The following is a 22,842-nucleotide window of genomic DNA, read 5'->3' as shown; positions in this document are numbered from 1 at the left end:
CATTTTTTTCTCCCCCTCTCTTCCCTGTCCCACCTAAATGTGTACCCATTTCTCCCTTTCCACTTCACTCTGTATCCCTTCAATAGAGATGCAAAATCCTGGAGTAACTCAGTGGGTTCGGCAGCATCTCTGGAAACCTTGTTCTATATTCCTTCCTCAAGTTTCACTTTCCATGCCTATCATTCTTTATCTCCTTATCACACACTTTTGTTGTCTTTTCATCTCTGGCCTTTGCCAATCAACCCCTCCCAACCCCCCCCCCCCTTTACTTGTATCCACCTATCACTTCCCAAGCTGTGTCCCACTCCTACCTCTGTTGCAGCTTTCTCCCCCTGCAACAATGGGTCTGAAGAATGGTTCAGACCCAAAACATCACCTATCCACATTCTCCAGCAGAGTTACTCCAGCACTTTGTGTCTCTTTTAGTAAACCAGCATCTGCATTTCCTTGTGTCTCCATACCATGAGTAATCGCAGTAATGGAACTATTGTGTAACATGTGAAACGATAATCAAAACCCACCAGAAATCTATTCATTACATTTTGTGCAGGCTTCCTATTTCTTTGCTATCAGCTGTTATTGAATGATAGGATTCCATAATCATAATAGTGTAGAAGGCCATTCAGCCCATTGAGTCCATGCCAGTCCCCTGTAGATCAATGAATTCAGTCTCATTCCCTACCTCTCACTCCGCATCCCAGTAAATAATTTCATTCATATCTAAACATGATATTTTCAAACGGACTCTACTTCTACCATGTTTTTGGCACTGGGTTCCAATAATTAGAATTCTTAACATAAAAAAGATGATATTTCTTTCACTATAAAATTGCTCCTATGATCATTGATCCATCTGTCAAGAGGAATGCCCTATTGCTAGTTACCCTAACTAAATATGTTATAGCAGTTTCATCAAATGCAGACCCCATCAAAATTCTTGTAGTTCTGAAAATATCAGGTGAGATCGATTTCCACTGTTACCTGCGTAACACTGGATTTTCAATGTACCCATCATTCATTAACCCCTCCATCCATGAGCGCTGACGTTGTGAAAGGATTTGTCCTGTCGGTGTGTCCAAATTTCGAACAACGGGAATCCTCTCATGGCCAAAGTGATTATCATGGCACAGAGATTTTCTTCTTGTTTCTCCCAGGGTACGGACAAGCTGAACCTTTATACAAATGCAGAATTTAAAAATATATATATATATATCTTTGAAAGGAAGATAATATAATAACAAAATAACATTTCTCATATTAATGAGACTAATTATATCTTTGCTAGTGCAATGTTAATCCTTAACGCTTTTTCAGAACATCACTATACCAAGCTACTAATGCCTACAACAACGATTCAGTATTTTCAATGTGATACAGTCTAAGTCAGCATTAAATTAGCATTTTTTATTATTTTTACAATGCAGGAACAGGCCAATCATTCCCATAGGTTCATATTGTGTGGGTTTATACACAGTACAGGCTTCTTCCCTCCATTCTAACCCTCATCAACACATCCTCCTGATATCTTCACCCTTTATCAAACATCTCCTGAAATGTTTCCAGCTCCTGAAATATTTACGTAGTTTATCACTTAAGTAAGTGAGTTCACATTCTAACCATGCTCTGAGTAAGGAATTATCAGGAGATCTTTACTGTTTTTGTTTGGTGCCTACTTTTATTTACGATCCTCAGATCCTGGTTTTGTCTGGGTGTGGAAACATCAGCTCGACATCAAACACATTGTAATCCGAATGCTCTCTACCCAGCCATTCCTCACGATATTCTTTTTAAGGCTACAAATCCTCGCCTGTGAGAACTGTCTTGACATAGGAGTGTTGCAACTAAATTTCTCAACTTTACTGTGTCTCTATAACCTTTTAAGCTGACCTCTATGTCTTTCAATTCTATTTCCACATAAATGAACATACAACGTTTTTAAAAATTACATCGTAGGTGTCAATACCTTTACTGATTTTAAATTAAAGCTGACAGCTAAGGCTGACAACCTGGCTTGATGCTCAGAGAAGTATTTACCACACATATATATTCACCCCAGGATGACCCACAGTTTGAATACCCTCTCTCACGAATCTGATATATTGTTATAACAGGTCTAATCATAAGTCAAATCAGTTTTAGGTTTTTAAATCATATCTGGCATTTTCATTTAGCCCCAGTCTCCAGAAAAGGTCGCGTACAGAGAGAAAACAGTTGTTTCAGTCTCTGGTGCATCCTAGATAAAAAGAACAAATGGTATCTTCCTCAACTGGATAATTATTTATCTCTCGCTCACTCTTTCATCTTCAGCACAAAACTTTGAAACATTCATAGCTCTAAGGTCAAAGCAATTTTGGAGAGTGGATGAATTTAATTAGCCTGACTAAAATTATATTAATATTAATTCCACAATCTTATTATTAATAGCTGTAAAGGCCTTGTTGTCCTAATAACAATTCTGATAATGCATTTCAGATATACAAATGGAACAACAATGGAGTTTGTTGTTTTGTTGTATGAATTTAGCTATACTGCTTCAATCAAAATAATTATTAATAATTTTCCATAATCCTCTGATCTGTGAATCACAGTGAATAATGATTGGTCCTTACAACCTACTTTGCAGTGATATTTTCTGAATGACTGTCACTAACTATGAAGTTCATTCCATTACTGCTAATAAATGATCACCAGGTAGGTCTATGGCACAACACTCACGCTGAATATAAGTGCTGCCCATCCAATAACTCTAAGTGAAATCTGTTCATTAACTCAAAAATAATTTTTAAGATACCCATATGTTAAAAAGCCGCCGAAAAAAATGTCAACAGATACATTCGGGTTCATTTTAACCTTGTTCACTTAGAGGGCAGATCAGGGAGATGATTAAAATAGCATTCAGGTCCCTGCTAATGCATTCAACACACTAAGGGTTGGCTAGTCTACAGCGTTAGATCATTTAAAACCCAAGTTTGGGGAGCCAATGTGCATTTTTCTTGCTCATTGTTGTAGTGACGTTCCATTCTGGGACATGAACTGTTACAGTGCCATGTAGCAATAGGTTCCAGTAGCATCCTGAAGAAGATCAGTGTTGAGCTTTTCATTTGACCCAGGAGATGCACTAGTGGTCCTCCAACAGCCACAAGGAAAGTTTGGTCTTCCCTGCCCAGAACTTGCCTCCCCTTCCTTTGAGTGCAATTAGCTCTGGGTGGCACACCTTTCATCTAAATAGCAGGGGCTGTACCCCTGCCTTGTTAAATGATCTCTCCTCATTGATGGCTACGAGGCTCTGGATTTATGGAACAAGTCTCATATTAGCATTAAATGGAACAAGTCTCATATTAGCAGTCACATCCTACCCACTCCAGCCTTCACAAGCTTTGCTCACAAACAGAGTTAACAACCAGGTTATTATGATGCACAGTATATTTTACAGCATTAAGACATGCTATATTTATACACCAATTAGATAGAAATCTACCTCAGCATCAAATATTTGCCTGTAGACCTTTCCACTCGGAACCACACGAACCTCACTCATTATGGGAAGGAAAGATCTTTAGTCATCCAAAATGAATTAGCACCAGGAAAGGAAGGTACATGCTTCTAAATTAAATGGAATGAACAACATTAAAGAAAAAAAGTTACATTCAATAACATAGAGACATATAACAAGATATGCTGTGTACAGCTTTAGATCTGTTACTTTTCCCCAAAAAAAAATCCTGATTAGAAATAATGGAACCATAAACAGCTCATTGAGAAATTCTTCACAAAACCCAACTGTTATCTGAAGAATTTCTCAAAGAACTGTTTATGGTTCCTTATTCATCTGAGGTAGACATTTCCAGGAAGCAATCTGTGAACCTGAGAGTCAATGAGCCATTCAAAATGAAATGCAATTTCTAATGTCCTATTCTGATCAACAATTTGTCCACTTTCATCCTTTATTAATTAGTAATTCAAGAAATGAGATTGCATTGTTCTGAATCACTAATTCTCAATTAAAACTACATTCACACCAGCCACTGGACAATTCACAGCAGTTCACTCTTGCCTCAAGGAGGTCAGCTTTCAATGAATTGAATTGAATTGAATTGAATTGAATATGTATACATACAAGGAATTTGCCTTGGTGTTTTGCTCACAAGTAACAACATGATATACAGTAGACAATTAAACATAAAACATTATAATTTATACATGTGAAGAATGAAATACAATGCCAGAGCAAAAGGAGGCTACAGCCTTTTGGCTGTTGAATAGAGCCTTCCGGCAGGAAGCAATGAACACAAAGTGTAGCTCTTTGGTTAGCTTAGTTTAAAAAACTCTGTTCCACATCCATTCTCAGGGAACTATGTACTTGTTCTCCTAGATTTCTTTGCTCCACAACACTCACCAGAACCCTGTCATTCGCAGTGCATGTTCTTCCCTGACTTAACTTCCCAACATGCATAATTTCACACTTCTCTTGAGTTAAATTCCATCTGTCATTCTTTCACCCAGTTTCCTAGTTGATCTAGATCCGGTTGTAACATAAGACACCATCCTTCATAAATGGATGGATTCGCTATGCTAGAAACAGACGATTTGGCCCAACCCTTAGGCTCCACCAAAAGGTTCTACACATCTTCATCTAATCCTATGTCTTCTATTTTTTTGCTCCCTCCTGTATTAAGCTTCTCTTGGTCATCTCAACTACTTCATGTGAACAGTAGCTGCAATCATTTTGCATGATTGGATAGCATGCAAAACTTTCACAGTACCTGTGACAATATGACAATAAATTAAAAAAAAATAATAATAATAATAAACCTAAACCATACAAACCCTGATTGTAACAAAGACCTGATTAAATAAGTTTAGTTTGAATTTATCAGTAACTATTTTACATTTATATCTCTTTGTTCTGCTCTTTACCTTACCACTGGAAATACGGTCACCTTACTCACCATTGTCACTTTAGTGATAATGCAAGTAGTTTTATTGAAATCGGTGTTATATTTTTAAAGTTATTCACATTTTAAAGTTTAAAAGGAGGGGGGGGAGGAGGGAAGGAGGGAAGGGGGGAGAAGGGGGAGGGGGTTGAGGAGAGAGGGGAGGGGGTTGAGGAGAGAGGGGGGGGGGGGGTTGAGGAGAGAGTGGGGGGGGGGGGGAGACAGGGTGCTGCACCAATGCAGGAGAGGTTTGGGCCCACTTTGTCTAGTATGATATAACTTTATCTATCCCAGGAGGGAAATTGGGTATCTTTGATAGGGTAATAGTTCCCTATCAAACCATTTCCCATTTTCAATAACTATGTCAACTTAATCGTGACACATTAATTAATGAGAAATCTTTAAAGATGAATAACTACTCAACCATTACCTCTGTGAAGATGTCGAGCTAAACTTAGCTTCTTCTAGTTTGTTTGGAAGGGTTGAGAGACCAGTTTGGAGTTTGCACGGTTGCCCGGGGCAACGGACCACAAACGGACCCCGGGCGGGGCGGGGGAGGGGCCTTTGCCTCAACGATCGCGAGATTCTCCGCGACCTGAGGATCCGCGTCATCGCCAGGGGCAAGATGGCGGCGTCCGTGAGCGAGTTGCTGCGGGAGATCGCCGAGCTGGACGAGCCGCTGGTCGAGCTGCACAGCCTGAAGGCTGCCGTCGATGCGGCGCCTCTCAACGTGCTGAGGGAAGTGGCGACGGGCCTGCGCTTCGGGGTGTTGTTCAACTTGCTGGAGAGCGATGACAGGCGAGTTGCGAGAAGCAGTGTTTGTTTTTTTTTGTGTGCTGATATAGAAAAAAAAAATATATATAGGATAAATACTGTATCGTATTACTCATATTGTATTGTACATATATTATATATCGTGTGTGTATATATTATACAGTGTATATACGATACGATAGCACTTTATTTATCCCAGGAGGGATATAGGGTTAGGGTACCTCTGAGAGGGTAATAATTCCCTATCAAACCATTTCCCCTTTTCAGTAACTATGTCAACTTAATCATGACACACAATTTAATAGTATATATATATGTGTGTGTGTGATTGTATGTGAGTATGTATATATATATATATATATATACTCCAAGAGAGAGAGTCAAGGGTGTTTTATTGTCATATGTCCCAGATAGAACAATGAAATCTTTACTTGCATCAGCACAACAAAATGTAAACATAGTACACTGTAAACAATATAATAAACGAGAAAAAGTTCAGTATATATATATATACTGAATATATATATATATACTGAACTTTTTCTCGTTTATTATATTGTTTACAGTGTACTATGTTTACATTCTGTTGTGCTGATGCAAGTAAAGATTTCATTGTTCTATCTGGGACATATGACAATAAAACACCCTTGACTCTCTCTCTTGGAGGAGTGTGGGTGCAGGTGTCCTGGGAATGGTGATTGATTGCAATAGGATGAGTTGTTGAGGATAGATCATTAACAGTCACTTTGTTCAAATTAATGAGCCCCACCTTTGTCAAAACAATGTTCCTTAGTCTGATGAAGGGTCCCATAGCACAGTACAACACAGGAACAGGCCCTTTGGCCCACAATATCTGCCGAACATGAACATGATGCCAAGACCAATTCTTATATACCCACACAATCCATATCCCTCCATTTCCTTCATATCTATGTGCTTATATGCCACAATCCTATCTGCCTCCAACCCCAACCTGGCAGCGTGTTCGAGGCATTCACCACCCTTGCTTTAGAAAAAACTTGCACATCTCCTTTAATCTTTGACCCTCTTACCTTAAAGGTATGCCCTCATTTCACATTTCCATCTGAGGAAAACGGCCTCTCATTGTGATGTATACCTGTATCATCTCTCCCCTCAACCTCTGGTGTTCCATGGAAAACAATCCAAGTCTGTCCAACCCCTAGCTAGTACCCTGTAACCCAGGCATTGCTCTGCACCATTTCCAAAGCCTCCACATCCTTCCTATATTGGGACAATCAAGCAGGATGTTCTGACTTGAAACATTGCCTTTCTATGTTCTCCAGAGATGCTATCTGACCTGCTGAGTTATTCCAGCATTTTGTTTTTTTTGTACACCAGCATCTGTAGTTCCTTATGTCCCCACCGTTTTCCTGCTCTTCTTTCCGTCCTTGTGCAAGTGGCCTTTGCTGAAGTGGTTGTTGTCAGCGATCTTGCTGCAGAATCCTGACTTGGTTTCATTTGTGCTGGTTAATGTTTCATCCCAGCATACTAAATGTACAGTAAAACTTTACTCAGAAGTGGCCTCCTGTCAATGTACATAAGCAGGAAAATCTACAATTGGCTGACAAACAACTGCAGATTCTTGTATCTTGAGCAAAATACAACATTTGGAGGAACTCAGTGGATCAGGCACTATTTGTGGAGGAAATGGATCAGTCTGAAGAAACATCACCCATCCATTCCGTCCCCAGATGTTGCCTGACCCACTGAGTTGTTCCAATTAGTTGGGTGGATTTGAGATGATTTTTTTTTTTAACAGTTTTTCCGATCAAGATAGACTACAGCACAGGAACAGGCCCTCTGGCCCACGATGTCTATGCTGAATGTGATGCCAAATTAAACAAATCTCTTCTACCTTCAAGTGCACCATATCCATTCTATTCTATTTTGTCTATATCCAATTGTACCTCTTTGTTCAGGGAACAAATTGATGTATGTGTGGCCATTCTCGAGCGACTTCTGCAGGCTTTGGAACCAGTCTACCTGGCTCAAACCTACAAGCTGGAACTGCAGAAGGGACTGCAGCATTCTGACGATCGTGTTAAAGTCTTGGCACTGACACAAGTAAGATGGGTATTTCTTCAGAAATGTGCTTTGCTCTGTCTTCAGTTGCATTTGAAAATTTGACACAAGTAAGAAGGGTATTTCTTCAGAAATGTGCTTTGCTCTGTCTTCAGTTGCATTTGAAAATTTGTTCTTGGCATTACCTCAGTCAAAAGATTAGGCAACGTCTTGAACGTTACCTTGGTTTCTTTAACATTTGAAGCAAAAAGAGATTGAGCTATTGCTAGTTGGCAGAACTAATCCAGTGGGTAAAGTCTTTAACCATCAAGGTCCGCGTTCTTAACGCATCTTTAATGTAGCAAAGTTTTCCGAACCTCTTAAAAATGTATCAGGGATTTTGACACCCAGCTGCAAGAGAAGTAACAACAAATGATCAAAAGCTTTCAGGGTAGGGTTTAACAAACCCCTTTAAAAGAGGAGAGAGAACTGGAGAGATTTGGGGAACTAATTCTAGACCTTGTAGCCAAAACAACTAAAATTGCCTCCTCCAATGATGGTATTTGTTTACAAAATGCTGGAATAACTCAGCAGGTCAGGCAGCATCTCAGGTGAGAAGGAATGGGTGACGTTTCGGGTCGAGACCCTTCTTCACTTCCAATGATGGAATAATATAAGTCAGGGATGATCAATGATATTGAAGGAGTCCAGAGATCTGAAAGTAGTGACCTCAAGTTACTGATTATAGATACAAAAAGCTGGAGTAACTCAGCGGGTCAGGCAGCATCTCTGGAGTGAAGGAATGGGTGATGTTTCGGGTCGAGACCCTTCAGCCCCAAAACGTCACCCATTCCTTCTTTCCAGAAATGCTGCCTGTCTCACTGAGTTACTCCAGCTTTTTTGTCTATCTCCGGTTCAAACCAGCCTCCGCAGTTCCTTCATACACCAAGTTACTGAGTGTCTATTGTATGCTTTGGACTGAGCTATCTTTCTGAATATTTTTGCACTTTCTCCAATGATTGTATTGAAATCGAAACTAAACATGTTAATATCTATCTTGTGTATTGTAACCCCGATCCCTTGCAGTTGGCTTGGCTAATGCCTATCCCCAGCCTGGTTTAAAACATATGAGGCAATATATTGGTTTAAAACATATGAGGCAATAGTCTTATGTCCAACTATTATGTGGTTTAAATAACATTTCAAAAACAAGAGAGCATTTAATATGTTGGGATGAGGTGAAATTGAAGTGTGAAGCTGATGATACCTCTGTTTTGGACTCTCACATTAAATGTAAAATTTTCCAGATTGGACGGATTGCTGAGAACATAGATGCGGTTGTGTTGGTTCATGGTTCTCCTGAGTTGTTTAAGGAGATGATCCATTGTATTGGTGGCGAGAGAATTTCTGTTGCAAATGAGGTAAGATTACCTTCAGTGAAATAACTGCTAACATCCTCAGAGCTGTGAGGTCTAACATTTCCATCATACCATGCAGTAGTATACTTCCCTGATTAAGTGTGATGAGATGCATTTTTAAATTTCAGATCATATATTTAATGCTGTTGATATGACACCTACTAAAATGGGACTTATAATGCGCAACCATATAAATCTATTTTGCTTCATGTGGATAGTCTTTCTTGCCACCGTTGATATTTACTTCAACCAAAGCACAAACAGTCATAAGATAATTATTGATGTTTCTTTTATTAAATTTACAGGCAATCAAATCCCTTTTGAGAATTGCCCAGAATAAGGCGGGACTTGATGCACTATTTACAACCAGTACATTACAGGATTTAAAAGATGTCATGGGCATCAATGATGTGGTACGATACAGAGTCTATGAGGTACAGTACTTTTGTTAAAGTTGACCACGAAAAATTTCCTTCTAAATGAAATTCAGGAATCAAATCAAGAGTCTTGAATGTGTTTATTTCATAAACTTTAATTTGCTATGGTTATATTTAATTAATTAAAAATGCATGTTCTTCAGGTATTTTTCTCAGTTCATTCAGCATTTAGAGTTTTCCGCACTCCCTGGTGAAGAGTGGGCCGCACATTGGGATCTCATTTTAGCCATTAAGTAGATGTAAACAACTCTGATTCTCTTGAATAATTTGTTTGTTTTGACTTCTCGATGGATTTACATTTTCCTTGAATGTTGGTTGCACTGTTCGGAAAGAGTAAGGATGGACTTTTCTTTGTAAAGTTGTAAATAGTAAAGAAGGTAAAGCTGGAATAGTGTTCAAAATGAACCATAAAAATAATGGAAAGAATTAAAATTTAAGAACCGTGTCAGAAAATCACTTTTGCAGTATTTTATCGTCTCAGTAGAGATTAGAGGAGATAAAAAAGATTACTTTTGTAAACTTTCTCTCTTTCATATTCAAACTAAAGTAGATGCTGATGGCCCTTGAGAAGAAATCACACATGACTTTGTATCCCATTGCACCATCAGCACTTTTTTGATTGTCAACTTTGTTTGTGACAGAAGTTTTTTCTGTGCCTCTTTGGTCACCCCACTGAGTATAAGTTTGTTATCTTGGTCTATGATTGCTACTGTTTCTACGCTGTATCTTTAAACTGAACCTAAACAGTAGTCATGTTAAATGGAAGGGACAACCCAGGTATTCAGTTTGGTTATGACGTTTCTTATACTCTGGGTGGAATCGGTTTTCATTTTTCTTCTGCGATTCCCTTTGTCCCTGTGCTTGCAGTTGTCAGTGGTAGTTTAAGGGAATGGCCAGATCGAGCAAACCATCTACAGTATTTTGATTTCTTTAAGTGGTAATTATTTTATATTATTTCAAGAAAGGCAGCGTGATCATCATCCAGTAAGCCAGCTGACCATGCTCATTTTGTTCCTGATGTGTTGCTTTCAGAAATGAAATTAATAAAATCAATTTGTTAATGTAAAATAACGTGACTATCATGCATCAATCTGACAGGAGCATTAAGCTTGATTACGTTATTGTCTTGCAGTTAGTGCTGGGGATCGCGGTTATGTCGCCTGCTTCGCTGGAGTATTGTGTTAACGGTAGTTTTATAACTCGACTGCTTGGTGAACTTGCAGGGAACGACGTTCTCATCAGGTGAGAAGGCTTCTCCCCGTCAGAACTCTTGCTCTGTTGCTTTGCTCGGTTGATAAATAGCAAATTCAGGAGGTGTCTGTTTGCTGAATATAACCATGAATTTTTATCTCTGGTTGTCTTGGTTCACTTTCAAATTTTGACCGGGATGCGCCGTAGCAGGAAGTGGGTAAAAGCAGTAGGCAGGCATAGCTGGAAGAACTGCTGCCTCTCAATGCCAGAGACCTGGGTTTGATTGTGATCTTGGGTGTTGTGTGAATTTTGCATGTTCTCCCTGTGACTACGTAGGTTTGCTCTGGATGCTCCAGTTTCCTCCCACATCCCAAAGACCTGCAGGTGTGTAGGTTAATTGGCCTCTGTAATTTGATCCTATTGTGGAGGGAATGGATGAGAAAGTGGGATAACTGGTGTAAACGGATGATCAAATGGTCACTGACTTGGTGGGTTGAAGGACCTGTTCCATGCTGTATTTTAAACTAAATTTAAACTAAACAGTAGCCATGCTGAAATGGCTGGGGCAACACACATGTTCAGCTACAGTTGAGCTTTGTTTCCTTGCAGAGTATTATTGAACATTGATAGATCATTATGAGAACTAAATTATCCACCTAACTGTGTAGAGTTGGTTTACAAGTGGAAGAGAAAAATGGACATTATGTGAAGGTTTGTCTGTTGCCATCCAAGCTTACTGCTTGGAATATTTGCAAATTGTCTGCAATCGGGCCTGAAATTACAAGGATATCTCCTTGATGCAGTTTAATTTCTGGGTCTTGGAGTTGTATTGCAATGTTCAGCTAGTACTAAGATGCCTATATTTTGAAAAAAAAATTAAATTGTCTTCCCATTTTGATTTTTTTTTTAGCTCATAATTTTGTAATACTTCATTAGGTGCTGAGCTTTCAGCTGCCTTGGTCCCAACGTTTGAAACTCCCCAATCCTCTATGTTCCCACCTTTGCTGCCATCAAGCGATCCTTTGAATACCATCCCTTTGACCGGACGGTTATTTTTTTCCTCATACCTTTTGTGGCTTGCGATTGAATCTTCTTTTGATAAATGGGATTAAAATTTCACATCATTAGGATGATATGTATAATTCTGCTATGATTGATGAAATGAGTTCCAGGTATTTTCATTCAATTTTAGAGCCACTGCTGTCGAGATGCTCACCACTCTTACTCAAAGTCAGCATGGACGACTGTACCTGGCTCAGCAAGGCATCATCGATAGAATCTCAAACATGATTATTGGTGCAAATTCCGATCCCTTCTCCAGCTTTTACGTACCAAGTAAGTAAGAATATTTCTTTGTAATTTACTGTTATGTCAAACCACTGATAAGAATGGGGAAGCAAGCTTTTCCTCATGACAATCTAAATTGTCCTACTTACTATTCAATTGCTCTAGCTAAGGATAGACTTGTTTTCCTCTGGTTCTGGCCAATTGTTCATTCCCTTGCGCGAAGCTATATCTTTTAGCTATTGATACCTGCTTCAAATTTATAGTTCATCTGTGAAATACATATTTTTAACTGACATTTTTCACAATAAATTTAGAGCAGAAGGGATATCTTTAATGTCTGTATATAATGGCAATGCAGTGTAGCTCCTCTGCCTCTCCCTAAAGATATTATGGTCCACTAAAAATCTCCTTCGGTCAAACTTTTTATCTCTCTCTAAAATTAACATTTCATTTTAGCCCAGCATCATTCCTTTACCTGATTATGCTCCTTGGCAGTTTTGGGAGGCACATTAATAGCACTGTTCAAATGAGTTTAGTAGTGAGTTAATTTCTAGTTATGGATCTATACCTTTAATTTTAATCAATGTATAAAAAAAATCTCAAACCTTAACCACTACAAATATCACTCTGAATCAGTGATGTATTTAAAGTCTGAAGAAGGGTTCCAACATGAAAAGTCATCTATTCATATTCTCCTAGAGGTGATATCTGGCCTATTGAGTTCCTCCTGCAATATATTCTCGACAAGATCCCAGCATCTGAAGTTCTTCATGTCTTTGAAAATTTGATGGTTCCGAGTTAAAGGGTTTTCCCAGCAGAATCTAATGATTAAGTAGAGAATGGTGACCCTGCCTTCCTTTGCTGCTTGCTGTTTAGTGATCATTGTTGAAAAATGGGGAATGGTTCAAATTTATCTTCAAATGAGCTTGTTGATGTTTAGGATCGCACCCGAGTAATCACTTGTTTGAACCATCTCATGTAGTTGTCTACGGGTCATGGGCCAGGGCCTTCAGTAACGAAGAAAGATGGTGCAAGAGAAATTATTTTGTTGGATATTGAGGCTGCACTTGACTTCTCCCTTCAAAAGCAATGAATAATCCGATAACGGAAATATGGCTGCTATTTGAGCACTAAACATGTTAATGTTTTTAGAATTTCATGCACTAATGTCTTCAAACTTGTATTTATTGCCTCCTTATGTAGATCTGGTGAAGTTTTTTGGAAACTTAGCAATGGTTGACAGTCCTCAACAGATCTGTGAATGTTATCCTGCCTTTATCGAAAAGGTGTTTGAGATGATTGAAGGACACGAGCAGACCATGATTGGAGTTGGCTTAGATACCATTGGAATTCTTGGATCATGTATTGAAGGAAAACAAGTTCTAAATAAAACAGGTAGACAGTGTTATTACTTTAATCGACATTGAATGAAAAATAGTTAACATGGCAATTTTTTCCTCTTTCATAAATGCAGGATTAGTTATTTCTCATATCCCACGTTCAATTCACTGCTATGATGCTGACGCGTTGGATATTGAAAAACTACTTTACCCAATTGTTCTCCCAAACAGAATTGCACATTTAGTATTGTGTAAACAAGCTGCTAATTAAATGCATTTGTGTAGAAAGGAACTGTGGATGCTGGTTTAAACTGAAGATAGACACAAAATGCTGGAGTAACTCAGCAGGACAGACAGCATGGCTGGAGAGAAGGAATGGGTGACGTTTTGGGTCGAGACTCTTCTTCAGACTGATCAGTCTGAAGAAAGGTCTCGACCCGAAATGTCACCCATTCCTTCTCTCCAGAGATGTTGCCTGCCCCACTGAGTTACTCCATGCATGCAGCCCATGGCATGCTCCTTGTGCATCCGGAGTTTCTTATGCCAATAGAATCCATGAACAATGGCTTTGCAAAGGAATGGCAAAATCAAGGAGCTCAAAGATCTTGGAGAGTTTCAAGTTGTTAGTGATTGGGAGATTGGAAATTAAAACTTATGAGCTTATTTAAAACACAAAGTACAGGAGTAACTCAGTGGGTCAGGCAGTATCTCTGGGGGGGTGGATGGGTGATGTTTTGGGTGGAGACCCTTCTTCAAACTGATTGTAATAGGGGAGAAAAAACTGGAAAAGAGAGGTGAACTCTGTCCCTTCCCTGCAGAGATGCTGCCTGGCCCACTGACTTACTCTGGGACTTTGTTCTACTCAAGGCTTCAGCATCTGCAGTTCCTTGTATCTCTGCTGTGATTATTTAACACATTTGCCTTCAGTGTTCAAGGCATATTAGCTTTCATATTTCATATTGGTTTTCATGTTGGATAGGTGGGCCTCACGGTATCTCATTAACTTCCAGTGCACTTATCAGCAGCATAAGTGGCTATTTGTTCATCTTGGGCTTGATGCTTCTAATTTCACTGCAAAATTCATGGGAACTTGTTGGTGGCATATATTCTTCACACTGTGCAGAAAAAGATATTACAAGTATTTAAATTGCAACTTCAGTCTGTCTTATGTATTGCAATATCTCCATTTTTTCCTTGAATGTGGAATTAAAGTTCAGTTGTTCCATTGTACAAGGTACTGCATTCCAAGATGTTTTGAGAAGGCTGGGTTTAATTTCGTGTAACGCTACCACAGATCTACGCATTCGTTGCCTTGAAACTATTGCTTCTCTCCATTCGTTGCCGGTGAGTACCCAGAAAATGTGTTTAGTTTAAGGTAGACACAAAATGCTGGAGTAACTCAGGCAGCATCTCTGGAGTTCTTCAGACTGATTGAAGGGTCTCGACCCGAAACGTTGCTCATTCCTTCTTTCTCCAGAGATGCTACATGTCCCGCTGAGTTACTCCAGCATTTTGTGTCCACCTTCGATTTAAACCAGCATCTGCAGTTCTTTCCCACACAATGTGTTTCGTTTAGTTCAGACATACAGCGCGGAAACAGGCCCTTCGGCCCACCGAGTCCACACCAACCAGCGATAACCGCACAGTAACACTACCCTGCACACACGAGGGACAATTTTACATTTATACCAAGCCAAATAACCTACCAACCTGTATGCCTTTGGTGTGTGGGAGGAAACTGAACATTTCGGAGAAAACCCACACAAGTCACGGGGAGAACATACTAACTCCGTACAGACAAGCACCCATAGTCTGGATCGAACCTGGGTCTCAGGCACTGTAAAGCAGTAGCTCTACCGCTACGCCACCATGCCGCCCATGTTGCTGAATGTGAGTGAAAGAAGGTGGGGCGGAAAGCAAGCTTCTATATTTAAACTTTGGCAATGAGTTTAGTTTAGAAATATAGTGTGGAAACAGCCCTTTCGGCCCACCGGGTTCGCGCTAACCAGTACATTGGGGTGGGGGGGGAGGGGGTTGGAGGAAGGGAGGGGGGGTGGCAGGGGGGTGGGGGAGAATGAGTGGAGGTGGGGGGAAAGGTGGGGAGGGGTGGGCGGGAGTGGGGGAAAGGGGAGTGGGGGGGCGGGAGTCGGGAGTGGTGGGGAGGGCGGGAGTCGGGGGGGAAAGGGTGGAGGGGAGTGGAGGGGAGTAGGGGGGGAGTCGGGAGTGGGGGGGAGAGTAGTGGGGAGGAGTGGGGGGGGACATGGACTGTTGTGATTTGCTGTTGAAGACCACTGGAGCAAGTATGTCTTCAATGAAATTAGGTATGTGCATTTTTAAATGAATCTCTTTCTTCATAACTTAGTCGTACATTTTGTGTAAGGAAAAAGCAAAATAGACAAAACAAAACAATTTTTCCATTGTGTTGTAAAAAGTATTTCTGTTCAATAACCTTTCTATAAATAGCAGAATATATTCATGATAGGCCTGACATTGTACATGTAGTCCAAGAACTACAGACTGTTGGAAATAATAGTCGTTTTTCACACATGAATGTAGCGCAACGCGTATGGGCATTTGGCGTGCATACTTTTTTTGCTTGAAAGTTGTATTACGTGCCAGAGGCATGAGGCGGGAGCTGGCCAAAATTGATTGGAAGGAGGCCCTAGCAGGGAAGACGGTAGAACAGCAATGGCAGGTATTCCTGGGAATAATGCAGAGGTTGCAGGATCAATTTATTCCAAAGAGGTGGAAAGACTCTAAGGGGAGTAAGAGACACCTGTGGCTGACAAGGGAAGTCAGGGACAGCATAAAAATTAAGGAGAGGAAGTATAACATAGCAAAGAAGAGTGGGAAGACAGAGGATTGGGACTCTTTTAAAGAGCAACAAAAGTTAACTAAAAAGGCAATACGGGGAGAAAAGATGAGGTACGAGGGTAAACTAGCCAATAATATAAAGGAGGATAGCAAAAGTTTTTTTAGGTACGTGAAGAGGAAAAAAATAGTCAAGGCAAATGTGGGTCCCTTGAAGACAGAAGCAGGGGAATTTATTATGGGGAACAAAGAAATGGCAGACGAGTTAAACCGTTACTTTGGATCTGCTTTCACTGAGGAAGATACACACAATCTCCCAAATATTCTAGGGGCCAGAGAACCTAGGGTGATGGAGGAACTGAAGGAAATCCACATTAGGCAGGAAATGGTTTTGGGTAGACTGATGGGACTGAAGGCTGATAAATCCCCAGGGCCTGATGGTCTGCATCCCAGAGTACTTAAGGAGGTGGCTCTAGAAATAGTGGAAGCATTGGAGATCATTTTTCAATGTTCTATAGATTCAGGATCAGTTCCTGTGGATTGGAGGATAGCAAATGTTATCCCACTTTTTAAGAAAGGAGGGAGAGAGAAAACGGGTAATTATAGACCAGTTAGTCTGACATCAGTGGTGGGGAAGATGCTGGAGTCAATTATAAAAGACGAAATTGCTGAGCATTTGGATAGCAGTAACGGGATCATTCCGAGTCAGCATGGATTTACGAAGGGGAAATCATGCTTGACAAATCTACTGGAATTTTTTGAGGATGTAACTAGGAAAATTGACAGGGGAGAGTCAGTGGATGTGGTGTACCTCGACTTTCAGAAAGCCTTCGACAAGGTCCCACATAGGAGATTAGTGGGCAAAATTAGGGCACATGGTATTGGGGGTAGGGTACTGACATGGATAGAAAATTGGTTGACAGACAGAAAGCAAAGAGTGGGGATAAACGGGTCCCTTTCGGAATGGCAGGCAGTGACCAGTGGGGTACCGCAAGGTTCGGTGCTGGGACCCCAGCTATTTACGATATACATTAATGACTTAGACGAAGGGATTAAAAGTACCATTAGCAAATTTGCAGATGATACTAAGTTGGGGGGTAGTGTGAATTGTGAGGAAGATGCAATAAGGCTGCAGGGTGACTTGGACAGGTTGTGTGAGTGGGCGGATACATGGCAGATGCAGTTTAATGTAGATAAGTGTGAGGTTATTCACTTTGGAAGTAAGAATAGAAAGGCAGATTATTATCTGAATGGTGTCAAGTTAGGAGGAGGGGGAGTTCAACGAGATCTGGGTGTCCTAGTGCATCAGTCAATGAAAGGAAGCATGCAGGTACAGCAGGCAGTGAAGAAAGCCAATGGAATGTTGGCCTTCGTAACAAGAGGAGTTGAGTATAGGAGCAAAGAGGTCCTTCTACAGTTGTACCGGGCCCTGGTGAGACCGCACCTGGAGTACTGTGTGCAGTTTTGGTCTCCAAATTTGAGGAAGGATATTCTTGCTATGGAGGGCGTGCAGCGTAGGTTCACTAGGTTAATTCCCGGAATGGCGGGACTGTCATATGTTGAAAGGCTGGAGCGATTGGGCTTGTATACACTGGAATTTAGAAGGATGAGGGGGGATCTTATTGAAACATATAAGATAATTAGGGGATTGGACACATTAGAGGCAGATAACATGTTCCCAATGTTGGGGGAGTCCAGAACAAGGGGCCACAGTTTAAGAATAAGGGGTAGGCCATTTAGAACGGAGATGAGGAAGAACTTTTTCAGTCAGAGGGTGGTGAAGGTGTGGAATTCTCTGCCTCAGAAGGCAGTGGAGGCCAGTTCGTTGGATGCTTTCAAGAGAGAGTTGGATAGAGCTCTTAAGGATAGCGGAGTGAGGGGGTATGGGGAGAAGGCAGGAACGGGGTACTGATTGAGAGTGATCAGCCATGATCGCATTGAATGGCGGTGCTGGCTCGAAGGGCTGAATGGCCTACTCCTGCACCTATTGTCTATTGTCTATTATGAATTTTGATGTAAAATTCTAAATTTTGATGTAAAATTCTGAATTTTGGACATCAAAATTCTGAATTTGTAAAATCAAATGTTGGGAGGTCTACTGTTTCCAAAGAAACAAAACAATCACAGATGTTGGTTAATACATAAGGACACAAAGTGCTGGAGTAACTCAGCAGGTCAGGCAGCATCTCTGGAGAACAGATAGATGATGTTTCGGGTTGAGTACCTACTTCAGACCCTGCTTCTGAAGAAGGAACTCGAACCTCAATCTAACTATATGTCCTTATGGGTCTGTTTCTGTGCTGCATTACTCCATGACCGTGCTAATTTCCATCAATTTTTGTGCATTAATTTCTGCAAAGACTAGATATTGGTCAGAGTACCAAACCAACTGGAGAAAGTAGCTTTCCCATTCAAGGCAGGTAAAATAACAACATTTAAAAGACACTGGGACAGGTACATGGACAGGAAAGGTTTAGAGGGGTGTGAGCCAAATGCAGGCAAATGGGACTCACTTAGATGGGGCATCTTAGTCGGCATGGATGCGTTGTGAACAGCAAGTTGTAATGGGAATAGTGCATATCTGCTCTCATACTTCATTCCAGTAGACCTGACATTTAAAAAATGAGTTTAAAGTAGAAAGTGTGGTGAATTCACGTTGTCTGAAATTTCTACAAGAAGATATAATTGATCGAAATGTAAAGCTGCATTATTATTGTGTCCTTTGTTAAAAGTAGGCGAGTAGCATGATTTTTGTGAGATTCTTAGAGTGTGCATAAAGAATGTCAAGATGACCATTAATCTTTAGATCACTGTCACTTGAATGTTTAAACAATTAAATTTGTAAATGTTACTTACACCTACTTGTATGAGTGGTGAGAAAGAGAATTAGTTATTATATATTTAAAACTTAAAAATGTTTAAAAATTCTAGTTTAACTAAAAGTAATCTGAAATTGGGACAGAAAAACATACAAGAGAGAAGGTTAACTAAACATAGTGTATTATGTAAACTGATTATGGTTGTGTGGCATGGATTATTACTTCAAATGCACAACAATTGACTGAGATGTTTTATCTTTTTTTTTTGAAAAGGGAATTGATTTGTTGAACATTGCAGTATTTTATTTGTGCTGAAACATAAATCCTGAAGACATTTGCAAGGTGTTTTTTTACACATTGTAGTGATTTTTCTTCTGTAGTTTCACTGTACTTGTATTTCACTATCTCTGAGATGAGTTTTTAGAAAATCATTGGGTATATTCCTACATTTTTGTGGTTTGTCTATTCGTCTGCGCCGCTTTCTTAGGCCATTGCTGTTTTACTTTTCCATCCGCTTCACAGACCGATCAGCACACCGAAGATCTTTTAGGAATGACCGAATCCTGGTTCCACTTCCTGCACAGCCACCCGATGGAAACATTCCGCAGGCTGAGTTCACAACCCTTCCCAGAAATCCACATTGGAGCACTAAAAGTCTTCACCGTGAGTCTCTAACGTTAGCATGACTATAATCTGCCCTCTCCATCTTTCTCCTCGCACTACCTACTAAAGTTGAGTTTGGCGTGATTGCACTCATGTATAGTATTATCTGACCTGATTGGATAGCATGCAAAACACACCTTTTCACCGTACCTCCATACACATGACCATAATAAGCCTAAACTTAAGCCTAGTACACTGATCGTAGCTGCTTATATAGATAGACATCCTGTCCTGACTTGAAGCGCAACATCGTGCAGGTATTGATTTGTAGCATTGAGTAACCTCATGGATAATCCATTTTTAAATAGATATTTTTAAATAGATTTATAAACATTCTGTTGCTGGTTTGTTTTTACCATGTCTCCATTTAAAGGAATAAAGGGAACACAAATCAGGAACAAGTAGAATGGCACTTGAGAATTGCCTTAAATCTAAGTAGAAACATTTAAGTAGAAAAAAAGAAATACATTCAATAAATGGCGTTGCCACTTTGGTTAAAGATATGTATGTTGTGTGGAAGAATTTGTAAAAATGTTTTTTTAGGGAGGAAGCTTGTTTTTCCATACTATTATATTACCACACACCAGTTTTTCTTCGGAAGATTCAAACAAAGAAAACTGCAGATGCTGAAAATCTGAGTCCCAAACAGAAAATTCTGGAAAAACTTAAGAGGGTCAGGCTGCATCTGTGGAAAGGAAAAAATCATTGCAGACTCAATGTTAATATTTTTTTTTCTTACCACAGATGCTGCCTCATCTGCTGAGTTCTACCATTTTCCGTACTTCCAGTTTTTGCCTTAAATTTGCTCTTTCCTTGATGTAACCTAAAATCAGACTTGTGTATCAGAATTGCATAAATTGTAGACTGAGGTAAAGATTGTCAAAACTTTATAGCGTAATCAAAACAGAAAATGCTGGAAATTCCTGAGTCAGGCAGTGTGAGAGGAAGCGAAGGTTAATGTTGTGAGCTTCAATAATCAATTTTGCAGAGAACCATTGACCTGGAACATTGCATTCTGTTTCCGTACCAACTGACCGGCTGAGAATTTAAGATTTTCCCTTATTTCCGACATGTAGCATCTGCTGCAGTTGCTTTTCCATTGCAGTGTAATTTAAATAACTCATTATCTGGTTTCCACTGTCAAGTTGCTAATTTACTTGGGCTAATAGTAACTTGGAATCTGTCACTTTAATTACTCAATGTGCTGAGCTGTAAATTATCATCTGTCTCACATTACTTGGAGTGTAACTATCTTAGTTTAATCCCTTCTAACTCAATGGCACTTGATTGATTACAGTAAGTCTAATTCCTATTTGTGTTTTATTGAATTGGCAGGGTTATTTTTGTTACTGTGGTTGACATCTTTCTCTCATTGACTCTGCTCCTATCTCTTTCCTAAATGCAGGCAATTGCTAGCCAGCCCTGGGGTCAGAGACTGATGATCAGTACACCTGGGTTTGTGGAATACATTGTTGACAGGACGACTGAAGCCGACAAAAGCTCAAAGGATGCCAAATTCGAACTGGTAAAGACCCTTATAAATACCAAGACAATAGCTGAGATCTTTGGAAACCAACATTATCTGCAGCTCCGAATGTACCTGCAGGAAGGCCCTTACTTTGTGAAGGCAGTGGCAACAGTGGCCGTGGAAGGTGGAGAGTAGCCTCCTTATCCTGCTCATTGAAGAATATTTCTTGAAATTAATTGTTAAATTCTTTGTAAGGGACATGTAAGGGGAATTTCCCATCTCTTTAAACATCTTTTCCATTCCTTCAAGCAAACCATGAATAAAATCCGCAGCGTCTGTCATTTTGGAATATTGGGCCAGAGTTCTATATTTTATCATAGTGTCCACCTGACTTGTGTTTCCAGCTTTATATTTATTAAAAATGAACTTTTGCAATCGATAAAGTGAAATCTGGACTTCTTTCACTTTGATGCCAATGCAAGATTTTAAGTATCTTAAGCTGTACCCTGGAATTCCCTATCTAATCACCTTTATCACACATGGATCAACATATCATGGAGGCATTTATCACTGGTTCAATGATTTAGCTCATCACTACCACCAAAGTGTTTTGTGATGGTGCATAATGTGGCCTTGCCCACATCCTGTGATTGATTAAAATTAACCATTATTTGTTCCATATCCTTCTAAACTGTTCCTGACAATGTATCTGATCAAATATCTTCAATATGGTGTTATTGTGTCTGCAATTGCCAGCATATGTTGTCTCAATACCTCCAATAGGAAGGGGAGAAAATAATGCATTATTTACAAAAATGTGTATCTGGAAGAGAGATTTAATGTGCAGTTTTTAGAAATTATATTGTTTTCAATGAACCCACTTTGATGTATGGAGACACAAGAAACTGCAGATGCTGGAATTTTGAGCAAAACGGAGCTGGACGAACTCGGCATCAGGGGAGGGAGTAGACAGACGACGTTTTAGGTCGGGTACCCTCTTCGGAAACTGTACACTTTGTATGTGTGCTGGGTCAAAGCCACATCGCTAGATTTATGGTAAAGTGAGTTGTAATTTGTATTAATGTGTACACCGTATCTGTAAATGAAGATCTCACTGACTGAAGAGTACAAATAAAGTTGTCAGTTAATTGAGTACTTGTTTTTGAGAGACAGAAACTGACTTCTGTTGAAGAGAATGTTACTCGGAAAGCTTCCTCGAGCCACAGGCTGTCATTCTTTGATGAGCAGGGATTTGCATGTTAATTGTATTCAGGAACCATGAACTCTGCTTCAAATTCATTAACAATCTATTAGCGTTGCCATGGCTGCTGGTCTTGTGCGTTGGGAGACATTGCTTTTCACTTTGCATTAAATGGCCACAGAACATAAAACAGTACAGCACAGGATCAGGCCGTTTGGCCCACAATGTCCGTGCTGCACATGGTGCCAAGACAGACTTATCTGCCTGCACATAATTCATATCCCTCCATTCCCTGCATATCCATTTGCCTACCCGAAAGCCTTTTAAATGTGACGATTCTAAGTGCCTCCACCACCATTCCTGGCAGTGCAGTGCCAGGCACCCACCACCCTCTGTGTTTCAAAAATATACTTGCCCTGCACATCATCTTTAAACGTTGCCTCTCCAACTTAAAGCTATGCCCACCAGTATTTGATA

The 22,842-nt window shown here is 40.0% G+C and overlaps 2 protein-coding genes across 2 annotated transcripts in view; one reads left to right on the top strand and one right to left on the bottom strand.

Moving 5' to 3' along the window:
• The window catches only part of LOC144590439 (coiled-coil domain-containing protein 180-like), a 71,430-nt gene extending 65,978 nt beyond the window's left edge, over window positions 1–5,452 (bottom strand). The window contains exons 1-3 of the mRNA XM_078395053.1: window positions 5,365–5,452; window positions 3,479–3,603; window positions 982–1,172 (exon numbers count right to left, since the gene is read on the bottom strand). Coding sequence (XP_078251179.1) covers window positions 982–1,172; window positions 3,479–3,538 — 251 coding nt within the window. The 5' untranslated portion in view covers window positions 3,539–3,603; window positions 5,365–5,452. The remainder of the gene's footprint in view (window positions 1–981; window positions 1,173–3,478; window positions 3,604–5,364) is intronic.
• Window positions 5,453–5,544: 92 nt separating this feature from the next.
• Window positions 5,545–22,310, top strand: LOC144590438 (26S proteasome non-ATPase regulatory subunit 5-like). The gene is made up of 10 exons (XM_078395052.1): window positions 5,545–5,732; window positions 7,649–7,793; window positions 9,038–9,151; window positions 9,454–9,582; window positions 10,718–10,827; window positions 11,969–12,111; window positions 13,267–13,458; window positions 14,638–14,747; window positions 19,556–19,696; window positions 21,102–22,310. The coding sequence occupies exons 1-10, from the start codon at window positions 5,560–5,562 to the stop codon at window positions 21,357–21,359; spliced, it is 1,515 nt and encodes a 504-aa protein (XP_078251178.1). The 5' UTR covers window positions 5,545–5,559; the 3' UTR covers window positions 21,360–22,310.
• The last annotated feature ends 532 nt before the right edge of the window (window positions 22,311–22,842 follow it).

This window comes from Rhinoraja longicauda, unplaced genomic scaffold (assembly GCF_053455715.1).
Source record: "Rhinoraja longicauda isolate Sanriku21f unplaced genomic scaffold, sRhiLon1.1 Scf000189, whole genome shotgun sequence".
Taxonomy (NCBI): Eukaryota; Metazoa; Chordata; class Chondrichthyes; order Rajiformes; family Arhynchobatidae; genus Rhinoraja; species Rhinoraja longicauda.
The sequence above is the reverse complement of the archived record's forward strand: the minus strand, read 5'-3'. Positions and strand labels throughout refer to the sequence as shown.

Excerpts from the sequence above, each read along its gene's own strand:
- LOC144590438 (XM_078395052.1), top strand. The coding sequence starts at position 5,560 with ATGGCGGCGTCCGTGAGCGAGTTGCTGCGGGAGATCGCCGAGCTGGAC. Across the intron at positions 9,583-10,717 it reads TACGATACAGAGTCTATGAG|TTAGTGCTGGGGATCGCGGT; the intron begins GTACAGTACTTT and ends ATTGTCTTGCAG. Across the intron at positions 10,828-11,968 it reads GGGAACGACGTTCTCATCAG|AGCCACTGCTGTCGAGATGC; the intron begins GTGAGAAGGCTT and ends ATTCAATTTTAG.